Genomic DNA, 16,831 nt, shown 5'->3' on the forward strand with positions numbered 1-16,831 from the left:
TTATTTAGACCTAGTGTATTCAATAAATAAAATAAGAAATGCTTTGCTTATAGTCTTGGGCAATGTTGCGGCAGGTGTTGCTAGTTAAATAAAATATTATTATTCTGTTTATCTTTAATAGTGCAATTAGTAAATATATTAGAATGTATTTAAAAGTAATGTATAAAAATAGTTTTTCTAATGTGGAATATTTATACCAAGTTTCATAATAGTTTACATTATTTATTTATAGGAAAATCAAAACGTGCCAGTGCGTTAGTTGCAGCTGTTGAGAAGGCAACGGAAAATTTTATTCAAAAAGGTGAACAGATTGCCTATGAGAACCCAGACATTACACAAGAAATGCTAACCGCTGTCGATGAAGTAAAAAAAACTGGAGATGCTATGAGCATTGCAGCCAGAGAATTTTCTGAAGACCCATGCAGTTCCTTAAAGCGGGGAAATATGGTACGGGCAGCTAGAAATCTATTATCAGCTGTAACCCGTTTGCTAATTTTAGCTGACATGGTAGATGTTCATTTGCTACTAAAATCGCTTCATATCGTTGAGGACGATCTAAATAAACTAAAAAATGCATCGAGTCAGGACGAGCTTATGGATAATATGAGGGTATGTGTCAGATTAATAAAGACTTATTTTTAAGGTATTTTAAATTAATTACATTTAGTTAATTATCATATAGTTAATTCGGAGCAAAAGCGGTCATTTTTTAAGAATTTTTATTGGCGATACGGATAGCCTCAGCTCAATTTTTTGCATGTGATAGGATAACATTTAAACAACATGTGTGAATTTTTTCATCCAAAAATAATAAAAATTGAGTGAGATCCGGAGGCGCCTCAAAGAAAACACGTTTTGCGGTATACACGATAACTGGTCACAAAATTATCTTAATTCAAAAAATCAAATTGCATTAGTGAAAGGACAAGATTCCTCAGGTAACGCTATCGAGTTTTTACTTTTTTTATATTTTTTTCGATTTTTTAAGGCACTTGTAAGTCAACAACACCGATTTTCGCCTAAAACGTCGAGATATTTGTTGCTCTAAATATAATACATTAAAAAAAAAAAAAAACTCGACAGCGTTACCTGAGGAATTTAGTTGAGAACAACTGTGCAAAATTTCAAAACGATCCTTCCGATAGATTTTGCAGGATCGTGTACACCGACTTTGAAAAGGGTAACTTTTCAGGAGAGCGTTTTAAAGTTTTGGACACCCATACAAAACGAGCTAACTTACCTACGTTCAACTGCCCATAAGTTCGGAAGTTTTACTCGGATCGATCTAAAACTTTAACACTATATTCTCAAGATGTTGTGCATTCAGGAAAAAAAATTTTTAAAAATCCAAAAAAAAAAGTAACTATACAATGCAGGCAACTGGTTTTATGCCGGTTCTATTTCTTGTTGTGGTTCTTGAATATTTTTTGCTTGTTTTCAAAATTTTGTATATAAAAAGGTAAGTGGATTTAGTGTAAAAATTTTTGATAGGACAAGAAAAATAAAAAGAACGATAACTACAATTATTATTATTACAAAAAGTGTGGCATTATTTGCTGAAATTAGTTTTAAAACGTCATTATGTTCTACTATCTTTACCTTAGTTATATTAATCGGTGAATACAATGGTGTTAAAAAAATTCTGGACTTAACGAATTTTAGCTTAAAATAACATTTTCAATTTTAACTCTACATTGTTTTATTCTAATAATTTTGCTTCCATTTATTATTATATCGCCATTTAATTCTTGACAATTGTTCGATTGTAGTTTCAGTTAAATTCCAAGTAAGTATAATATTTGGTTCAACGTATTGAATAATTTCTTTTGATAAAGTTGGTATAAAATTACAAATTTGATTCTTACGCTTAATTATATTTTTAATGCATTCATTATTAACTTCTTTATTGTCTTGATTATACATTTTATTCTCATCTTCAAAATATGATAGTTGATCTGAATAGTCTAACTGATACCTATTATGGTCGGGATAAGGAATTATTTTAATGGTGTTAATGATTTTGTGGTTAATAAGGGTATGAGAAATAAGTAGTAATTCGTTATTTTTGTGGAAGTTTAACGGCATTTGTTATTTGTTGTTTCTTAAATTGTGTTTTGTAGTATTGGGTTTTCCTTTTTCGATTAGTTATTTTGTAATGGTCTTCGTCTTTTTTTTTTACATTTTTATTAGCTTTAAATAGATTTTCTAGTTTTCCCTTTTGAAGAGGACCTTTTCTGTATCTAGTGTCAATGTTAAATTCCTGTCGATCTTTTATTATCTATTATCTATTTATTTTATCTATTTTCCTTTCTTTAATATTTTGAGTGTTTAATATTGGATGTCCAGCGTATAAGAATATTTGAGCAGGTGTTTGTCCAGTGGTGTCATGTTTTATTTTATGGTTGTATGTCTAAAGAATTGTCTCTATCTTGCTTAATTTTACTTCTTCATTATCGGATGAGTTGATTATTCGGACTTTTTCATTTATTGTCTTATGTAGTCTTTCGACGTCTGATACATAGGTTTTTGCCTTGTTAAGTTGTAATCCAATTCCTTCAGCTTCAAGACATCGCTTTAGAGTCAAGCTGGTGAAAGCTCCGTCTCTGTCTGCCTTTAATATTTTGGGTTTACCTAACTGATTAAAAATGCGCATTAGCGCGTTCCTGCATTCTATCCAATCCTTTGTTTTAATATGTTCAAGTGTAGCGAATTTAGAATAAATGTCAATGCAACTGATGTAATGATTTCCCTCAGATGAATAAATATCTACCACAAATTTGTCTCGACAATGTTCAGGGTTGGGTGTGATTTTAAAAGTCATTTTGGTATTTCTGTTTTCTGTTTTAGCCAAATTGCATATGTTACATTCATTTATTATATTTTGAATTAAAAGTTGGCTATTTGGATGTAAAAGTTTTTCATGGGATTGAAGAATTATTTGTTTGAATTCGATGTATGAACAAACATTCTTTAATAGGTAGAGGCTGCGAATTACTTTAGTGTATGTGGTATTAATAATTTCCTTGTATGCTCTTTGAATAATTTCAAAATCTAAATCGCTCTCAATATAAATGGTAATGTTTCTATGAATAAAATGATCACGTAAAATTTGTCTGGCCTTTTCAAGTGTTATTTCATTATATTGAATTGTGGTAATGGAGTTACCAAATATATAGTTGAATGCTCTACTTTAATTTTATCGGATTTAATGAAAATTATTTAATGAATTAATTATTTTAAATAGTTTATTGGGTTTTCTGTTAAATGAATAAGGTTACTATTGTCTTCTTCTGCACTATGTTGAGTAACTTCACTATGATGATTTTCTTCAATTTTAATTCTTTATAATGCATCGTCAACTGAATTTTCCTTTCCTTTAATATAATAGATTTAAAATTTGTATTCATTTAATTTGGCTCTCCACCTTTGTAACTTGGCATTCGGTTCTTTTAAGGTATGCAGCCATCTTAAAGGTTGATGGTCACCAGCAATGAGAAAATGTCGTTCTAGTAAATAATGTCGAAAAGTTTTAGTGGCCCAAACTATTGCGAGTAATTCCTTTTCGATAGCACTGTAATTTAATTCGTGTTCATTAAGTGTTCTGCTAAAAAAGAATATAGGATGACAATTTTGAGAAAGTACGGCCCCAAGGGCTAGATTACTGGCATCTGTGGTTAAAGTGAATTTCTTTTCAAAATCGGGCAATCGGAGAATTGGTTCTCTAATTATTAAAGCTTTAAGTTTTTTGAATGCTTCTATGTAGTCGAGATTTTGTGTATCTATCTTTGCTCCTTTTTTTTTTAACATTTGGTCATTGGTTTTGCTATGTCTGCGTAGTTTGGAATACATTTGCGATAATAACCGGTTAATCCAAGAAAAGCTCTGATCTCTTTTACTTTTGTTGGAATTGGATAGGAAACTATGGCTTTAACTTTAAGGGGGTTTGGTTTTATGCCATTAGGGGTTACGATGTGACCAAGAAAGCTAGCTTCTTTTTTTAAAAATTCATATTTGTCTAACTGCAATTTTAAATTAGCTTCTGCAAGTTTGAGAAAAAATAGTTGTAAGAATTTAAATGTTCGGTAAGGGATGTGGGAAAAATTATAATATCATCTAAATACACTAAACAGTGTTTGTTAAGCAACGGTCGAAGGATATTATTCATGCACCTTTGAAAAGTAGTGGGTGCATTTTTAAGGCCAAATGGCATTCGAAGGAATTCGTAATGACCGCTTTTGGTGGAAAATTCTGTTTTTGATATTGATTGTGGGTCCATTTCTATTTGATGGAATCCCTTAGCTAAATCGATAGTTGTAAAATATTGACATTTTCCTAGTTTATCAAGGATTTCGTCCATGTTTGGTATTGGATATCTGTCATGGATAGTTATTTCATTAAGTTTCCTATAGTCTATTACTACTATATACTTAATTTTACCAGAAGCATCTGATTTTTTAGGTATTACCCAGGTAGGACTATTGTACGGTGAATTACTTTCCCTACTTAATCCCTGATTAAGCATTTCTTGCACTTGGTTTTCGACTACAATTTCGTGCAAGTGGGTATTGTTTTGAATAAATTGGGGAGTTATGTGTTGTACTTAGTACGTGCTTAATAGTATATGTAAATGTTAGATTGTCTCATTCTTCATATGGAAGATTTTTGAATTTATTTAATAAAGCTTTTAACCCTAAAGTTTCCTCCTGATTCAGGTGACCTAATCGAAACAATTCAAAATCTTTTTTTTTATTGATTCCTGAGCTGAATATTTTATGGTTTCTGGATATACAAATTTTGGTTTTTTACTGATTTTGAAGTAATTAATTTGTATTTTTTATCAAAAAGGGTAACTGTGCTATTTTTGTAATTTATAATTGATTGTGCATTTTTCAACATTTTTTTGCCAATTATTATATCGTAATTATTAGAAAAACTGTGTACATAAAATGGTTTATGTTGCGAGGCTAATAAGAAGGTTTAGCCGCGCGCTAACTGTCCATTTCAAAAGTCGATTTATTTGAATTTATCTGTTAGTTTAAAAATACTCTTAAGTTGTTCAACACTGTTAGTTAGTTTTTATCGTTAGTATTGGAAAACTTAAGAATTTAAGGAGAAGAAAGTGACGCTATTAGAAGTTGAAGAGAGGCAAACCACAAGTGTAAGAAAAAATGTTAATAATTTGATTAATTGTGAATTCATTTGAATTTAAATAAAGATTTTAGCTATCTGAGTGCCCCAACATTCTGAAATATTTTGCCAACTGGAAAACTCGTTGCCAAGGGTGCACGTGATTTCTTTTACCAAGGGTGTAAGAGAGTGAGGACAGAGTATACACGATAGTGGTCATTGAGAGTCAAATTCGTAAGTTTCGACGACTTTGGCTGGAGAATCGCACATGAGTTCTGTACTTGTACAAGGAGTTACTTCACAAGTGCAAAGTGGATGATGCAATAGGACACGCATCTGGTGAACAGAATTCACACACCACGGGATTAGGAGCATGTTCAGTTGGAAACGCAGGACGCAGTTTCACTGAGCCATTCAGAGGTTTTGAGGACGAAAATGTATCCAGACAAACTGTTATTTACTCGAACCAGTTTGTGTCGCTTGAGAATGCAAGCACACCGATTATGTTTAATCATGCCGGCTACGACGCTTCGCACAATTGGGCAGGGCATCAGTACTCACAACAAGTTAACAAGCAAAGGGCCGTCACACCTCCTTCTACGGAAAGGAGGGCGACGCCTGAATTTATACCGAATGCATTTTCTTATGCGAATCTTCAGGGAAACAATTCAGGTCAGTTTATGCCGACATATACCGCAGCGCAATCCGTACCTCCATGTAACACTGTCGGATTCATGCCACCAAACAATGCACCAATATCTGTACATCCAAATGGTGCCGCAGGGTTCATTCCGCCAGCCAACGGGCTGGGTGTTGTACCACAGCCTAACGTCGTTTATAATGCTGGTAACGTTGGTACACGTGGTATCATCGGGACCCACATTGACGCCACCTCAAGTTGCATCGCGTCAGGTTATATCACGGGACTTGCCAATTTTCACCGGAAAGCCCGAAGAGTGGCTTTTATTTATAAGCAATTATGAACAATTAACTGAGAGAGATTTACCAACGAAGAAAATCTAATCAGACTCCAGAAGTGCCTGAAAGGATCTGCGCTAGAAGCTGTGCGGGGAAAGCTCATGATCCCAGCTATGGTACCTTATGCTATTGGAACGCTAAGGATGTTGTATGGGCGTTCAGAAATAGTGCATGCTAGCTTGGAGCGGAAGCTAAAAGAAGAGCCGTCCATCAAACCCAATAATTTGGAATCCGTGATTCGACTGGCACTGGCAGTTCAGAATTATTGTGCAAAAATGATGTCAGTAGGACTACAGGAATACCTTAATGATTATTCTCTGTTAAGCGATTTGGTTGCTAAGTTGCCAAGTGATCTTAAGCTGGATTGGGGTAGACATCGCTTATCAGCTGGTGCCGCCAATTTGACCACCTTTGACAAGTGGCTCTTTGGAATAGCGAAGTGCGCAATGATGGTTGCACCCTATGAATGTCACTCAACAGAGAAAGATAAAATTGGAAGGTATTCAAAGGAGCGCCTGCTAGTGCACGACATGCTAGGAAGCAATGACGACGGCAAGTCGAAGGCACACGTCACAGAAGATCAACCTTGTCCAGAATGTGGCTGGGACCATGGTCTGGCAAATTGCAAAGGATTCTTATCCATGTCCATCAAGTCGAGAGTGGAATTTATTAAATCCAAACGACTTTGCTTTTATTGTTTTGGGAAGCATATTGTCCGTAACTGCAGAGTGAAGAAACTTTGCAACCTCGATGGATGTAAGTTACCGCACAAAGTGCTATTGCATTATCCGAATACTGAGATTAAGAGCGAGATTCGTAATGACAAGGAGGACAGCCCTAGAAAAACCGGCGATTCAGAGACCAATTCTGCCAATTATTATATCGTAATTATTAGAAAAACTGTGTACATAAAATGGTTCATGTTGCGAGGCTAATAAAAAGGTTTAGCCGCGCGCTAACTGTCCATTTCAAAAGTCGATTTATTTTAATTTATCTGTTAGTTTAAAAATACTCTTAAGTTGTTCAAAACTGTTAGTTAGTTTTTATCGTTTGTATTGGAAAACTTAAGAATTTAAGGAGAAGAAAGTGACGGTATTAGAAGTTGGAAGAGTGGCAAACCACAAGTTTAAGAAAAAATGTTAATAATTTGATTAATTGTGAATTCATTTGAATTTAAATAAAGATTTTAGCTATCTGTATGCTGTGAACCAGAGCTCGAAATAAGTGGAAACCCTCTGGGACCGTGAGTGTCCCAACAGTTCAGTTGTTTTAAAAATACTAATGTTGGGTAACATAATTAATTTGTTCAATGTAATAGGAAAATTTGATGTCAAAACTTCACATTGGATATTTTGAATGGGAAGACAAAATATATTTTTTTTAATCATATTTATTGTGTATCCTGTGTCTATAAGGCATTTGTATGTGCAACCTTTGTATGCTATTTCTATGTATTGGTGTTGTCCGGGGCTGTTAACCGAAAATCTTAATTCGTCAATAAACATTTTAGTTTGCTCACTGTCCGATGGTTTTAGTCGTTTGGTAACCGGGAAGTTAGTATTTTTAGATGTGGAGGTTTGTTGCAATTGAGGGTATGTATTTCCTTTAAGGGGGTCTATTATTCTAAAAATTTTAGAAAATCGAAAATTTTATTTTTTCATAATTCGATAGTTTTTATATTTACAAAAATCTCCCTAAAAGGATTTTTCAAAACTCAAATTATTTTCAAAGTTATAGCCGTTTTAGTGACGTGGCAACTAGACCGGGTGAGCGAACGACTGGAACAATAGGTGGCTGGAAGCCCGGGCTACCTTAGTATGAATAACTTTCTCTCCTTCTTTCTATAACAATACCCTTATTTCCAATATACTACACTAATCGTTTGAAGGTCATTGTATGAAGCTGGGATAGCTGATTCAGAGAATGTAAGTTATACATAATATTCTATCAGTTACGCTGCCCGAAACCACTAACCATACAACATATAGACTGGTCATTTCATACAACGAATTTGGTCACAAAATTTTTCACTCGGGGAGCCCCAGTGCTGGAATCGGCAGGCCCCGACACTTCGTGTGCCTTCGGGTTTTTTCGCTCTCGTTCTAATTCTTATTTTGACGCTCGCGCTCGAGTTCGGTCGTTCAGTCGCAGAGACGCGCATTTTGAAGAAGGTTGGCCTGCGCTTGAATTGGGCTTTGTATGTATGCGTGTTCATGCATTCTCATACAGGGGTGCATGTGTGCGATCATTTCATTTCGATGCAGCAAGAATATTTTGTCTTTTGCTACTTTTCAGACTTGGTACCCTAACAATATGGGCGTATTCACTATTGGGTTAATGATAAAAATAAGAATATTATATGTTATAGTATATTTTTAATATTTCAGCATATATTTCATCTTGGTTTACAAATTCAAATCAGTGGTAGCAAAAAAATATTTTGCATATATGTATGTATGTATTCCAATTAATAGAAATCAATCTACTGAGATAGGAACAGGGCACATCGCAGTCGGTGTCTGCGCTTAGTGGTTCAGAAAACTTCAAACCAAATCAGCTTTGGTTGTTGTTCTACGAGCGTATGGTGCCTGCATAGCCTACCGACGATTGAATTTTAGGGGTGGGTACAGAAACAAGAACGTTTTTTAGGACACTTGTTTTGAATGATATGTTTAATGAGTTTTGGTTGATTTTTTTTTGATTGGCAGTGTAATTTTGTTTAATGTTGTTATTTAATGATCTAGTTATATATATTTTTATGTTTGCTTATTCTTGAAAGTCGCCGCTTGAATTAGTTACCGATAAATATACATATGTACATATAATAATTTTATAGTTTTAATCTTGGAAAATAACAAATTGTTTATCCACTATAAAGTACAGACAAAAAAAATTTGAAGTGATTTTCTTAAATTTATATTACTATTTTAAATCAAGAAGTAAACTTTTAATGATTTTTAATATAAAAAAAAATTATAAAATTAATTATCATTAAACATATTATTCAAAACAAGTGTCCTAAAAAACGTTCTTGTTTCTGTACCCACCCCTAAAATTCAATCGTCGGTAGGCTATGCAGGCACCATACGCTCGTAGAACAACAACCAAAGCTGATTTGGTTTGAAGTTTTCTGAACCACTAAGCGCAGACACCGACTGCGATGTGCCCTGTTCCTATCTCAGTAGATTGATTTCTATTAATTGGAATACATACATACATATATGCAAAATATTTTTTGCTACCACTGATTTGAATTTGTAAACCAAGATGAAATATATGCTGAAATATTAAAAATATACTATAACATATAATATTCTTATTTTTATCATTAACCCAATAGTGAATACGCCCATATTGTTAGGGTACCAAGTCTGAAAAGTAGCAAAAGACAAAATATTCTTGCTGCATCGAAATGAAATGATCGCACACATGCACCCCTGTATGAGAATGCATGAACACGCATACATACAAAGCCCAATTCAAGCGCAGGCCAACCTTCTTCAAAATGCGCGTCTCTGCGACTGAACGACCGAACTCGAGCGCGAGCGTCAAAATAAGAATTAGAACGAGAGCGAAAAAACCCGAAGGCACACGAAGTGTCGGGGCCTGCCGATTCCAGCACTGGGGCTCCCCGAGTGAAAAATTTTGTGACCAAATTCGTTGTATGAAATGACCAGTCTATATGTTGTATGGTTAGTGCCGAAACTTAACGTAAAACTTTAAACGCGTTTTTCTCGAAACTACTTTTTTTGATGCGGTCGACACTATATCTCAAGTTCTAATCAGTCGATTTACTTGAAATTTGGCATGAATATTCTTTAAATATATCTCTATCGCCGGAACCAACAAAAAATTAAAATTTTAAATTTATAATATTTTTTAAAATTCGAAATGGAAAAATTTGTGAAAAAAATCGACTTTTTTCTTTGAGTAGCCGCCATTTCATGAAATAAATTTTTTTTTTTTGGTGCTTCATGCTATAGCGATTAAAACTAAATTTTTTTAAATTTATTTTATATACTCCTTTAAGTTTAATGAACAAATGATAAAAAAAACGGATACTAAAAATATCTATTGCTTTTTTTTTATTAATTGTTAAAAAAAGGTCGAAATTCTAGCATCTAGACTAAAAAACCCCCTTAAAATATGCTGTTTGAGAATTTTGAATTCTATTAGCATATTGTGGGAAAGGATATTTGTGAGTAATTGGTCGTGTGTTCATGTATTGGTTGGGTGCGAAATGATTTGGTACGTGCCACATGGCTTGGTTGTTAGGTATCTGCTGTCTATAGTTGGGTCTAATTGATTGCGAGTATGGATTAAACTTAGGTTGGAATGGTTGAGAATGGATATTGTGGTCGATATTGGGTTGGGGTATTTGTATTGAATTTGTATGATTTAAAATTCTGAATAGGGTTAGCGTATTTATTACGGTTTTTTGGATTTTTATTTAATTCAAAATTAATATGTTCTTCATATATTCCCTCAATTTATGCAATAGTAATTAACGATCTTAAGTCTGAAATATCATAATGAGCTAAAATAGTAAATAATTGTATAGGTAATTTTCTGATCAGTATTTTAATAAAATCTTTAATCGCCTGAACATAAATAAAAAAATCTGATTGGTTACCTTCCAGATGCAATTTCGAAATCAGCAGTTGACGTCGTCTTTCAGCTTCTTCGCAGCATACTCTCAGATTTCCTTTGTAAGGTGTCTCCCTGAAGCTCTCCAGTAATTTGTAGTTCGGTGTTTGGGGTTTAAATTCTGCAACTAAGGGTAGGCCAGACTTTGATGTTCGGAAGGCCCAATGGTCGTGTTACGTGTCCATCTAAGTTTCTTTCGATGGCTCCAAGTAGAATCCTCTGTTGTCGCACATCATTAGTTTGGTAGAGTGAAATTACATAATCCACTCTGCTGACGAAGGTGTACAGATTTTCTGGATCACCGTTAAATGGTATGATATCTTTTAGCTGCCGACGAGCTTCAGCAAGGTTGTTGTCGCTTAGCGCCACGATTTGGGGTGCGGCGATATTCGGTTGTGCCATTGTTATTGTAAAATTATAATTTTGTAAAAATTTGAGTAGAAATACGAGTTTTGTTTTATTTTTATTTCACTTATTTAAGTTGTAGTGTTTAATTTGTTAGTTGCCTTTGGGCTTATTGTTTTTATTTTTTTATTTATTTATTAATTCTTCCACTTTTTGTTGGACAACCGAATTGGAATTATAATCCAAGTTGAAGGGTTTTATAATGTGTTACGTAATTTTTTTTTATCGAAAACTATCTTATAAAATTTATTTTCCACTCGAGGTTTTTTTTTCGGATACTTTTTGTATCCTACCGACTGCGCCAGTGAAATTATTTAGTTTGAGTCGAATAATGGATCCACCCTTTGGGTTTGAATTTAAAACACAATTAAATGCGGTGCTGAAAGATAATAAAGATTAATTGAATTGTGCTTAAGACTAAATTCTTGTGACAAAAATCTTTCTTGTGTTGCCCTTTGTTTACATAAATTTGGGAGCGAGATTTCCCGCTTGGGATATTGATTGTATTCAATAATTTGAGAGTGAGAGTGCCACTTAGGGCGCGGCACTTAGTCATTGCATTAATTGTTTATGTTATTGTAGAGCGGCATCGCTAGCTCCGGATGTGGATTGTTTACATTGAATATTCTTAATTCTTGGTATGAATATGTGAATATGTCACTAACTAGCTATCTTTCCTTTAAATTATAAGATTATTAAAAATATGTAAGAACCAATATACGAAGCAAAATAATCCTTAAAATGCTAATTTCTTTTTTAGCAATTCGGTCGCAATGCTGGAGAACTTATAAAGCAAGCTGCCAAACGTCAACAAGAACTTAAGGATCCTCAGTTGAGGGACGACTTGGCAGCTGCTCGTGCGATGCTTAAAAAACATTCAACTATGCTTTTAACTGCATCAAAAGTATATGTTCGCCATCCCGAATTGGATCTCGCAAAAGTGAATCGCGATTTTATTCTAAAACAAGTTTGTGATGCTGTCAATACAATAAGCGATGTTGCTCAAGGAAAATCATCCCAACCCACAGATATTTACAGCGGAGCAGGAGAGTTGGCTGCAGCTTTGGACGATTTTGATGTAAGTTGAGAAAAAACTAAGCTATTATTATTAAGATAATTGTTATTATGATCAGCGTTAAAAAAACTGCGGTAAGTTTTATTTTTCACGACTTTGCTCCTGCTTCTCCTTCTGATAAAAATCAGAAGTTGCTGTCAAAGAATAGGCTAAAATCAAACATCGACCAAAATCAAAGATTAGCAGAAGTCGCCGGTTTTCGTTTGTTTGCTTTCTGCTTTGTAGTTGCTTTCGATCGTAGACATAAGTCGACGCAGTGGTAAGTGTCAAATTTCGGGAATTGGCGGCAGCCTCGTTGTGAAAATCGACGCATCCACTTTTTGCTACTTTTAATTTTTGTCGGTGTTGCTTTCGGGTCGTATGTAAAAAAAGCAAGAAGCGACAGATTTGTGGAAGTCACCAGCAGTAACGTGTAATTAGTTTGTCATCCCTAAAGATTATAAAATGAAAGACCGATTTTTAAGGGGATACGGCCACAGCCCAAACCGTAAGAGCAAGAGCAGCCAAATTTTTTCACAGTATTCCATTGGGGGCGTGGGCGAACACTAAGATCCGATATGTCCCCCCAGTGGCCCCAAACAGCTCCAACATCCATTATTCTGAGCAAAAAAAAGTTGATGTATTTAAGCTTAACTTCTAAAGTGGTTGGAATTTCGATATTTGTTTTTTTCCGAATTTTAGGTTTTGAAAAGGCCTAATTAGAAATCTAAAAGAAATTTCGATATCCCCCATAATTTGGGGGCTACATTTAAAATTAACTTTTCGATTTAAAAAATCTAAACCGCTGCTCCGATCAAGATGATTTTTCGCTCAATAGTTATTCTATGGCCCAAATGCTTAAGTTTAATTTTTCAAGTTTTTAACATTTTTTTAAGTATTTTTAACGAATTTATTTAGATTTTCTAAGTTATTGCGTTGCATTTTGCGGCCTGTCGAGAGAGCGAAACCCAGAGAGCGGATGCCAAGAGAGCGACGGCCGAGAGAGCAACAGCCAAGAAAACTGATGAGGGGGAGGGGTAGTGCTGCATGGAAAGGGGAGGAGAAAGAGGCAATTTAAGTTAAATTTGTTTTTGATTTTAAAAACTTAAACTGCTGCTCCGATCAATATGATTTTCGATCAATAGTCAGTGCTGTGGATCAAATGCTTAGGTTTTATTTTTCATTTTGTAGCAGAAGTAAGAGCCTTATTTAATTTCCACCATGGAAGAAAATAGAAAATTACTACAAATTCTGTAAGCAAAGGCAAAATGTTTCCAAGTTAAATATTAATCTTATGATTCGAACTTTTGACTAAATACGTATGTACATATGTATATTTGGATATGTTTTGATTTGCTTATATGTACAATACGTGTACATACATACAATGTGTGTGTATGTTTCTATTCGAAAGTAGATAATGTGCTTAAATACAAATAAAATGATTTATTATACCCGTTTATCGATCAAATGTGGAATCTGAAAATAATACGTTACTTTGCTGTTTTTGTATTGGATGCCAATCTTTTACTGTGTGTACAAAGGTTTTCGTTTCATTCAAAACAAGAAATTTGAAAACAACAAATTCCAATTTACAAACAAGTATACATATTTGTGCGCAAATTAAAATTGCATTGATAACATTGTAACTGATAACAAGTATACAAGCTCACGACTTATACTTGGATCACTTTCATTTATTATATAGCTCTGCCAGTATCCTTCTGATTCTCTCTCTTGAAGGATCTTCTACAAAGGTTGTTAACACAAAGGTTTTCAAAAAACGCGCAAATAAGAAATAAGAAAGTCCTGACAACCCAATTTCCTAACTCCAAACTAATATTAAGCGAACTAGCAAAAAGTCGTATATAATACAATTTTACAAAGCGTTGGGGCTGAGATGGGTGAAATATATTTTTTGGATGCACCTGGAGGGACAGGTAAAACCTTCTTGACAAACTTATTGTTGGCAAAAGTTGGAAGTTAAAAAAAATAGCCCTAGCTGTAGCATCTTCCGGTATAGCTGCTACCCTGCTCAATGGAGGTCGAACTGCTCATTCTACATATAAAATCAATTATTTTGGAAATGATTGAGTTGAAAGGTGCAAGATCAAGAAGAGCCAAAAATCTTGCCGCGGAAGTGGTCAAAGTGCTTAATAAATACAATATTAATTTTACTCAAATCGTCTCCATAACTTCTGACAACGGTGCAAATATGCTTAAAGCAACTAATATTTTATCATTGTTTCCGAACAAAATAATGAACAGGCCGGCAAAAAGTGCTCGAACGACGATTATATAATTATATATATATTATATAAGTTAGTTTAGGGCGAAGGCGGGAGCAACTTTCGTTAGGCTAGGCTCTAAGTACTTTGTCTAAATATAGAATATTCATTCGTTGAAATTGAATTGAGCCGTCGCGACCTTTTTCCTTTCGTTTTCGTTCGTTTTTCTTTTTTTTCGCAAGTTAATAATTTAGCCACCAAAGTATTTCGGTTTTTATTTAATTAGAAAACTATTTAATTTTTCAGTCAACGCAACAAAAAACTGATGTATTAAATCATTAAATTATAGTCTTAATTAGATAGTTTTAATTAGATAGTTTTCTAATTATCAAAACCGAGAAAAAACTTGGCGGTGGCTAAAATTATTATTTGCGAAAACGAAAACGGAAAGAAAAGGTGTCGACGGCTCAAATCAATTTCAACGAATACTTCTATATTTTTCGACAAAGTACTTAGAGCCTAGCTTAACGAAGGTTGGCGAAGACGGGGCGACTTCGCCGAGAGCGAGAGAAAACTTTATTGTGCTCCCGCCTTCGCCCTAAACTAACTTACACTAAACTTCAAGTTTTTTTTAACAATTTCATTAAAAATTCAAATTTGCGCGAACACCGGCCCCGTTGAACACCCATCGGGCTTCAACACAATGGAAGCGGCGCCAACTTATGAATGGCCCGCCGAAAAAGGCCTCCTCCACTAGTTCGCACGTCGACGACCCTGACCATGCCGTCCTCCCCTGCGTGCCTGGCGACTATTCTGCCGAGGAGCCATTGTTGGGGCGGCAGGTTGTCCTCGGCCACGAGGACGAGATCTCCCTCGCTGATGTTGGGCTGCTGCTGGTGCCACTTGCCCCGTATTTGGAGGCCCAGGACATATTCCCGGGACCATCGCCGCCAGAACATTTGCCTGACTGACGAGACAAGCCGCCATCGCCGCAAGCAGTTGAGACCCTCCTGGTCCGGGGTCCGGAGTGCTGGTGTGGCGAGTAGCGGCCCGCCTGTCAGTAGGTGCCCGGGTGTCAGCGCCTCTCCGTCGCTTGGGTCGCTGCTGATCGCTCCGAGCGGCCGGGAGTTCATCACCGCCTCGATTCCCACGAGGACTGTCCCCAGCTCTTCCGCGCTTAGGAGCGCGCTGCCCACCGCCCGTAGGAGTAGGTTCTTGGCAGTTTTGACACCTGCCTCCCATAGTCCGCCCATGTGCGGAGCCCGCGGTGGTGTGAACACAAATTCGCATCCGCTTTTTGATGCGAATTCGCGTATCGCGTCGGCTTCGTCCTCTATCCTCTCTCGAAGGGCCCGGAAGTGGCGACTCGCTCCGACGAAGTTCGTCCCGTTGTCGCAATGGACGACTTGGGGACATCCTCGGCGCCCAACGAACCTTTGAAAAGCCAATAAAAAGGAATCTGTGGTTAAATCTGAAACAACTTCTAGATGAACCGCTTTGGACGCAAAACAAACGAAGAGCGCAATGTAGGACTTATACGGAGGCCGACCACGAATTTTTAATGTCGTATAGACAGGGCCACAAAAATCGACGCCACATATAGCAAATGGGCGGAGAGCACGGAGACGATCTGCGGGTAAATTTCCCATAATTTGTGTCATTAGTCGAGGCTTACACTTAAAGCAGCGTATGCATGATCGAACTATCTGACTGCAGACCTCCTGAGCGTTTACGATCCAAATACGCTGTCGAAGGAGACTCACAAGGGCTCGTGGACCAACATGAAAATTGGAATGGTGAAGATGCCGAACATAGCTCTGCACAAATTGGGAGCGTTTTGTCAACAACAATGGAAACTTGGCCTCGTATGATATAGGAGCATTAGCTAGTCGCCCCCCAACTCGCAACAAAGAAAAGTGACACCAAGTCCCCTTGTCTTCATGGATGAATGGATTCAATCGCTGAAGACTTGGGCCAACTCTGGATCCTTTACGAACCTTTTCTCTTTCTTCATGATACTCGTGCTTCTGTAATATCTCGACAATTTTTAGAAAAGCTTCATTATATTCAGTCGGCGACAAAGTTTTTTCAAATACCATACTTTTGTCTTTGCATTTTCTTATGAAGCGGAACATATAAACGAATACCCGAAGCAGTTTAAGGTGTGACGAAAATCCCTCGATGACATCTACCAAATCCAAATTTCTTACAGCAGCGGTCAGTCCGACCGCAGTCTTCCTCGATTCTTGTAGTAGGACTTCTTCATCTAGTTCAAAGTGTGCATTCTGGGGCCAGTTTGCATCTTCCTCTTTTAAAAACGCAGGTCCAGTAAACCATATTGACTGTATAATTTCGTCGACGTCACAACCTCTTGATACAATATCTGCTGGGT

At 36.0% G+C, this 16,831-nt stretch overlaps 1 protein-coding gene across 1 annotated transcript in view; it reads left to right on the forward strand.

Annotated features, from left to right (window-relative positions):
* LOC108047685 (catenin alpha) overlaps window positions 1-16,831 on the forward strand; it is a 103,048-nt gene that overhangs the window by 24,659 nt on the left and 61,558 nt on the right. Inside the window, exons 2-3 of the mRNA XM_044459278.1 lie at window positions 233-609; window positions 11,918-12,235. Coding sequence (XP_044315213.1) covers window positions 233-609; window positions 11,918-12,235 — 695 coding nt within the window. The remainder of the gene's footprint in view (window positions 1-232; window positions 610-11,917; window positions 12,236-16,831) is intronic.

Source organism: Drosophila rhopaloa, unplaced genomic scaffold (assembly GCF_018152115.1).
Source record: "Drosophila rhopaloa isolate 14029-0021.01 unplaced genomic scaffold, ASM1815211v1 contig_189, whole genome shotgun sequence".
NCBI lineage: Eukaryota > Metazoa > Arthropoda > Insecta > Diptera > Drosophilidae > Drosophila > Drosophila rhopaloa.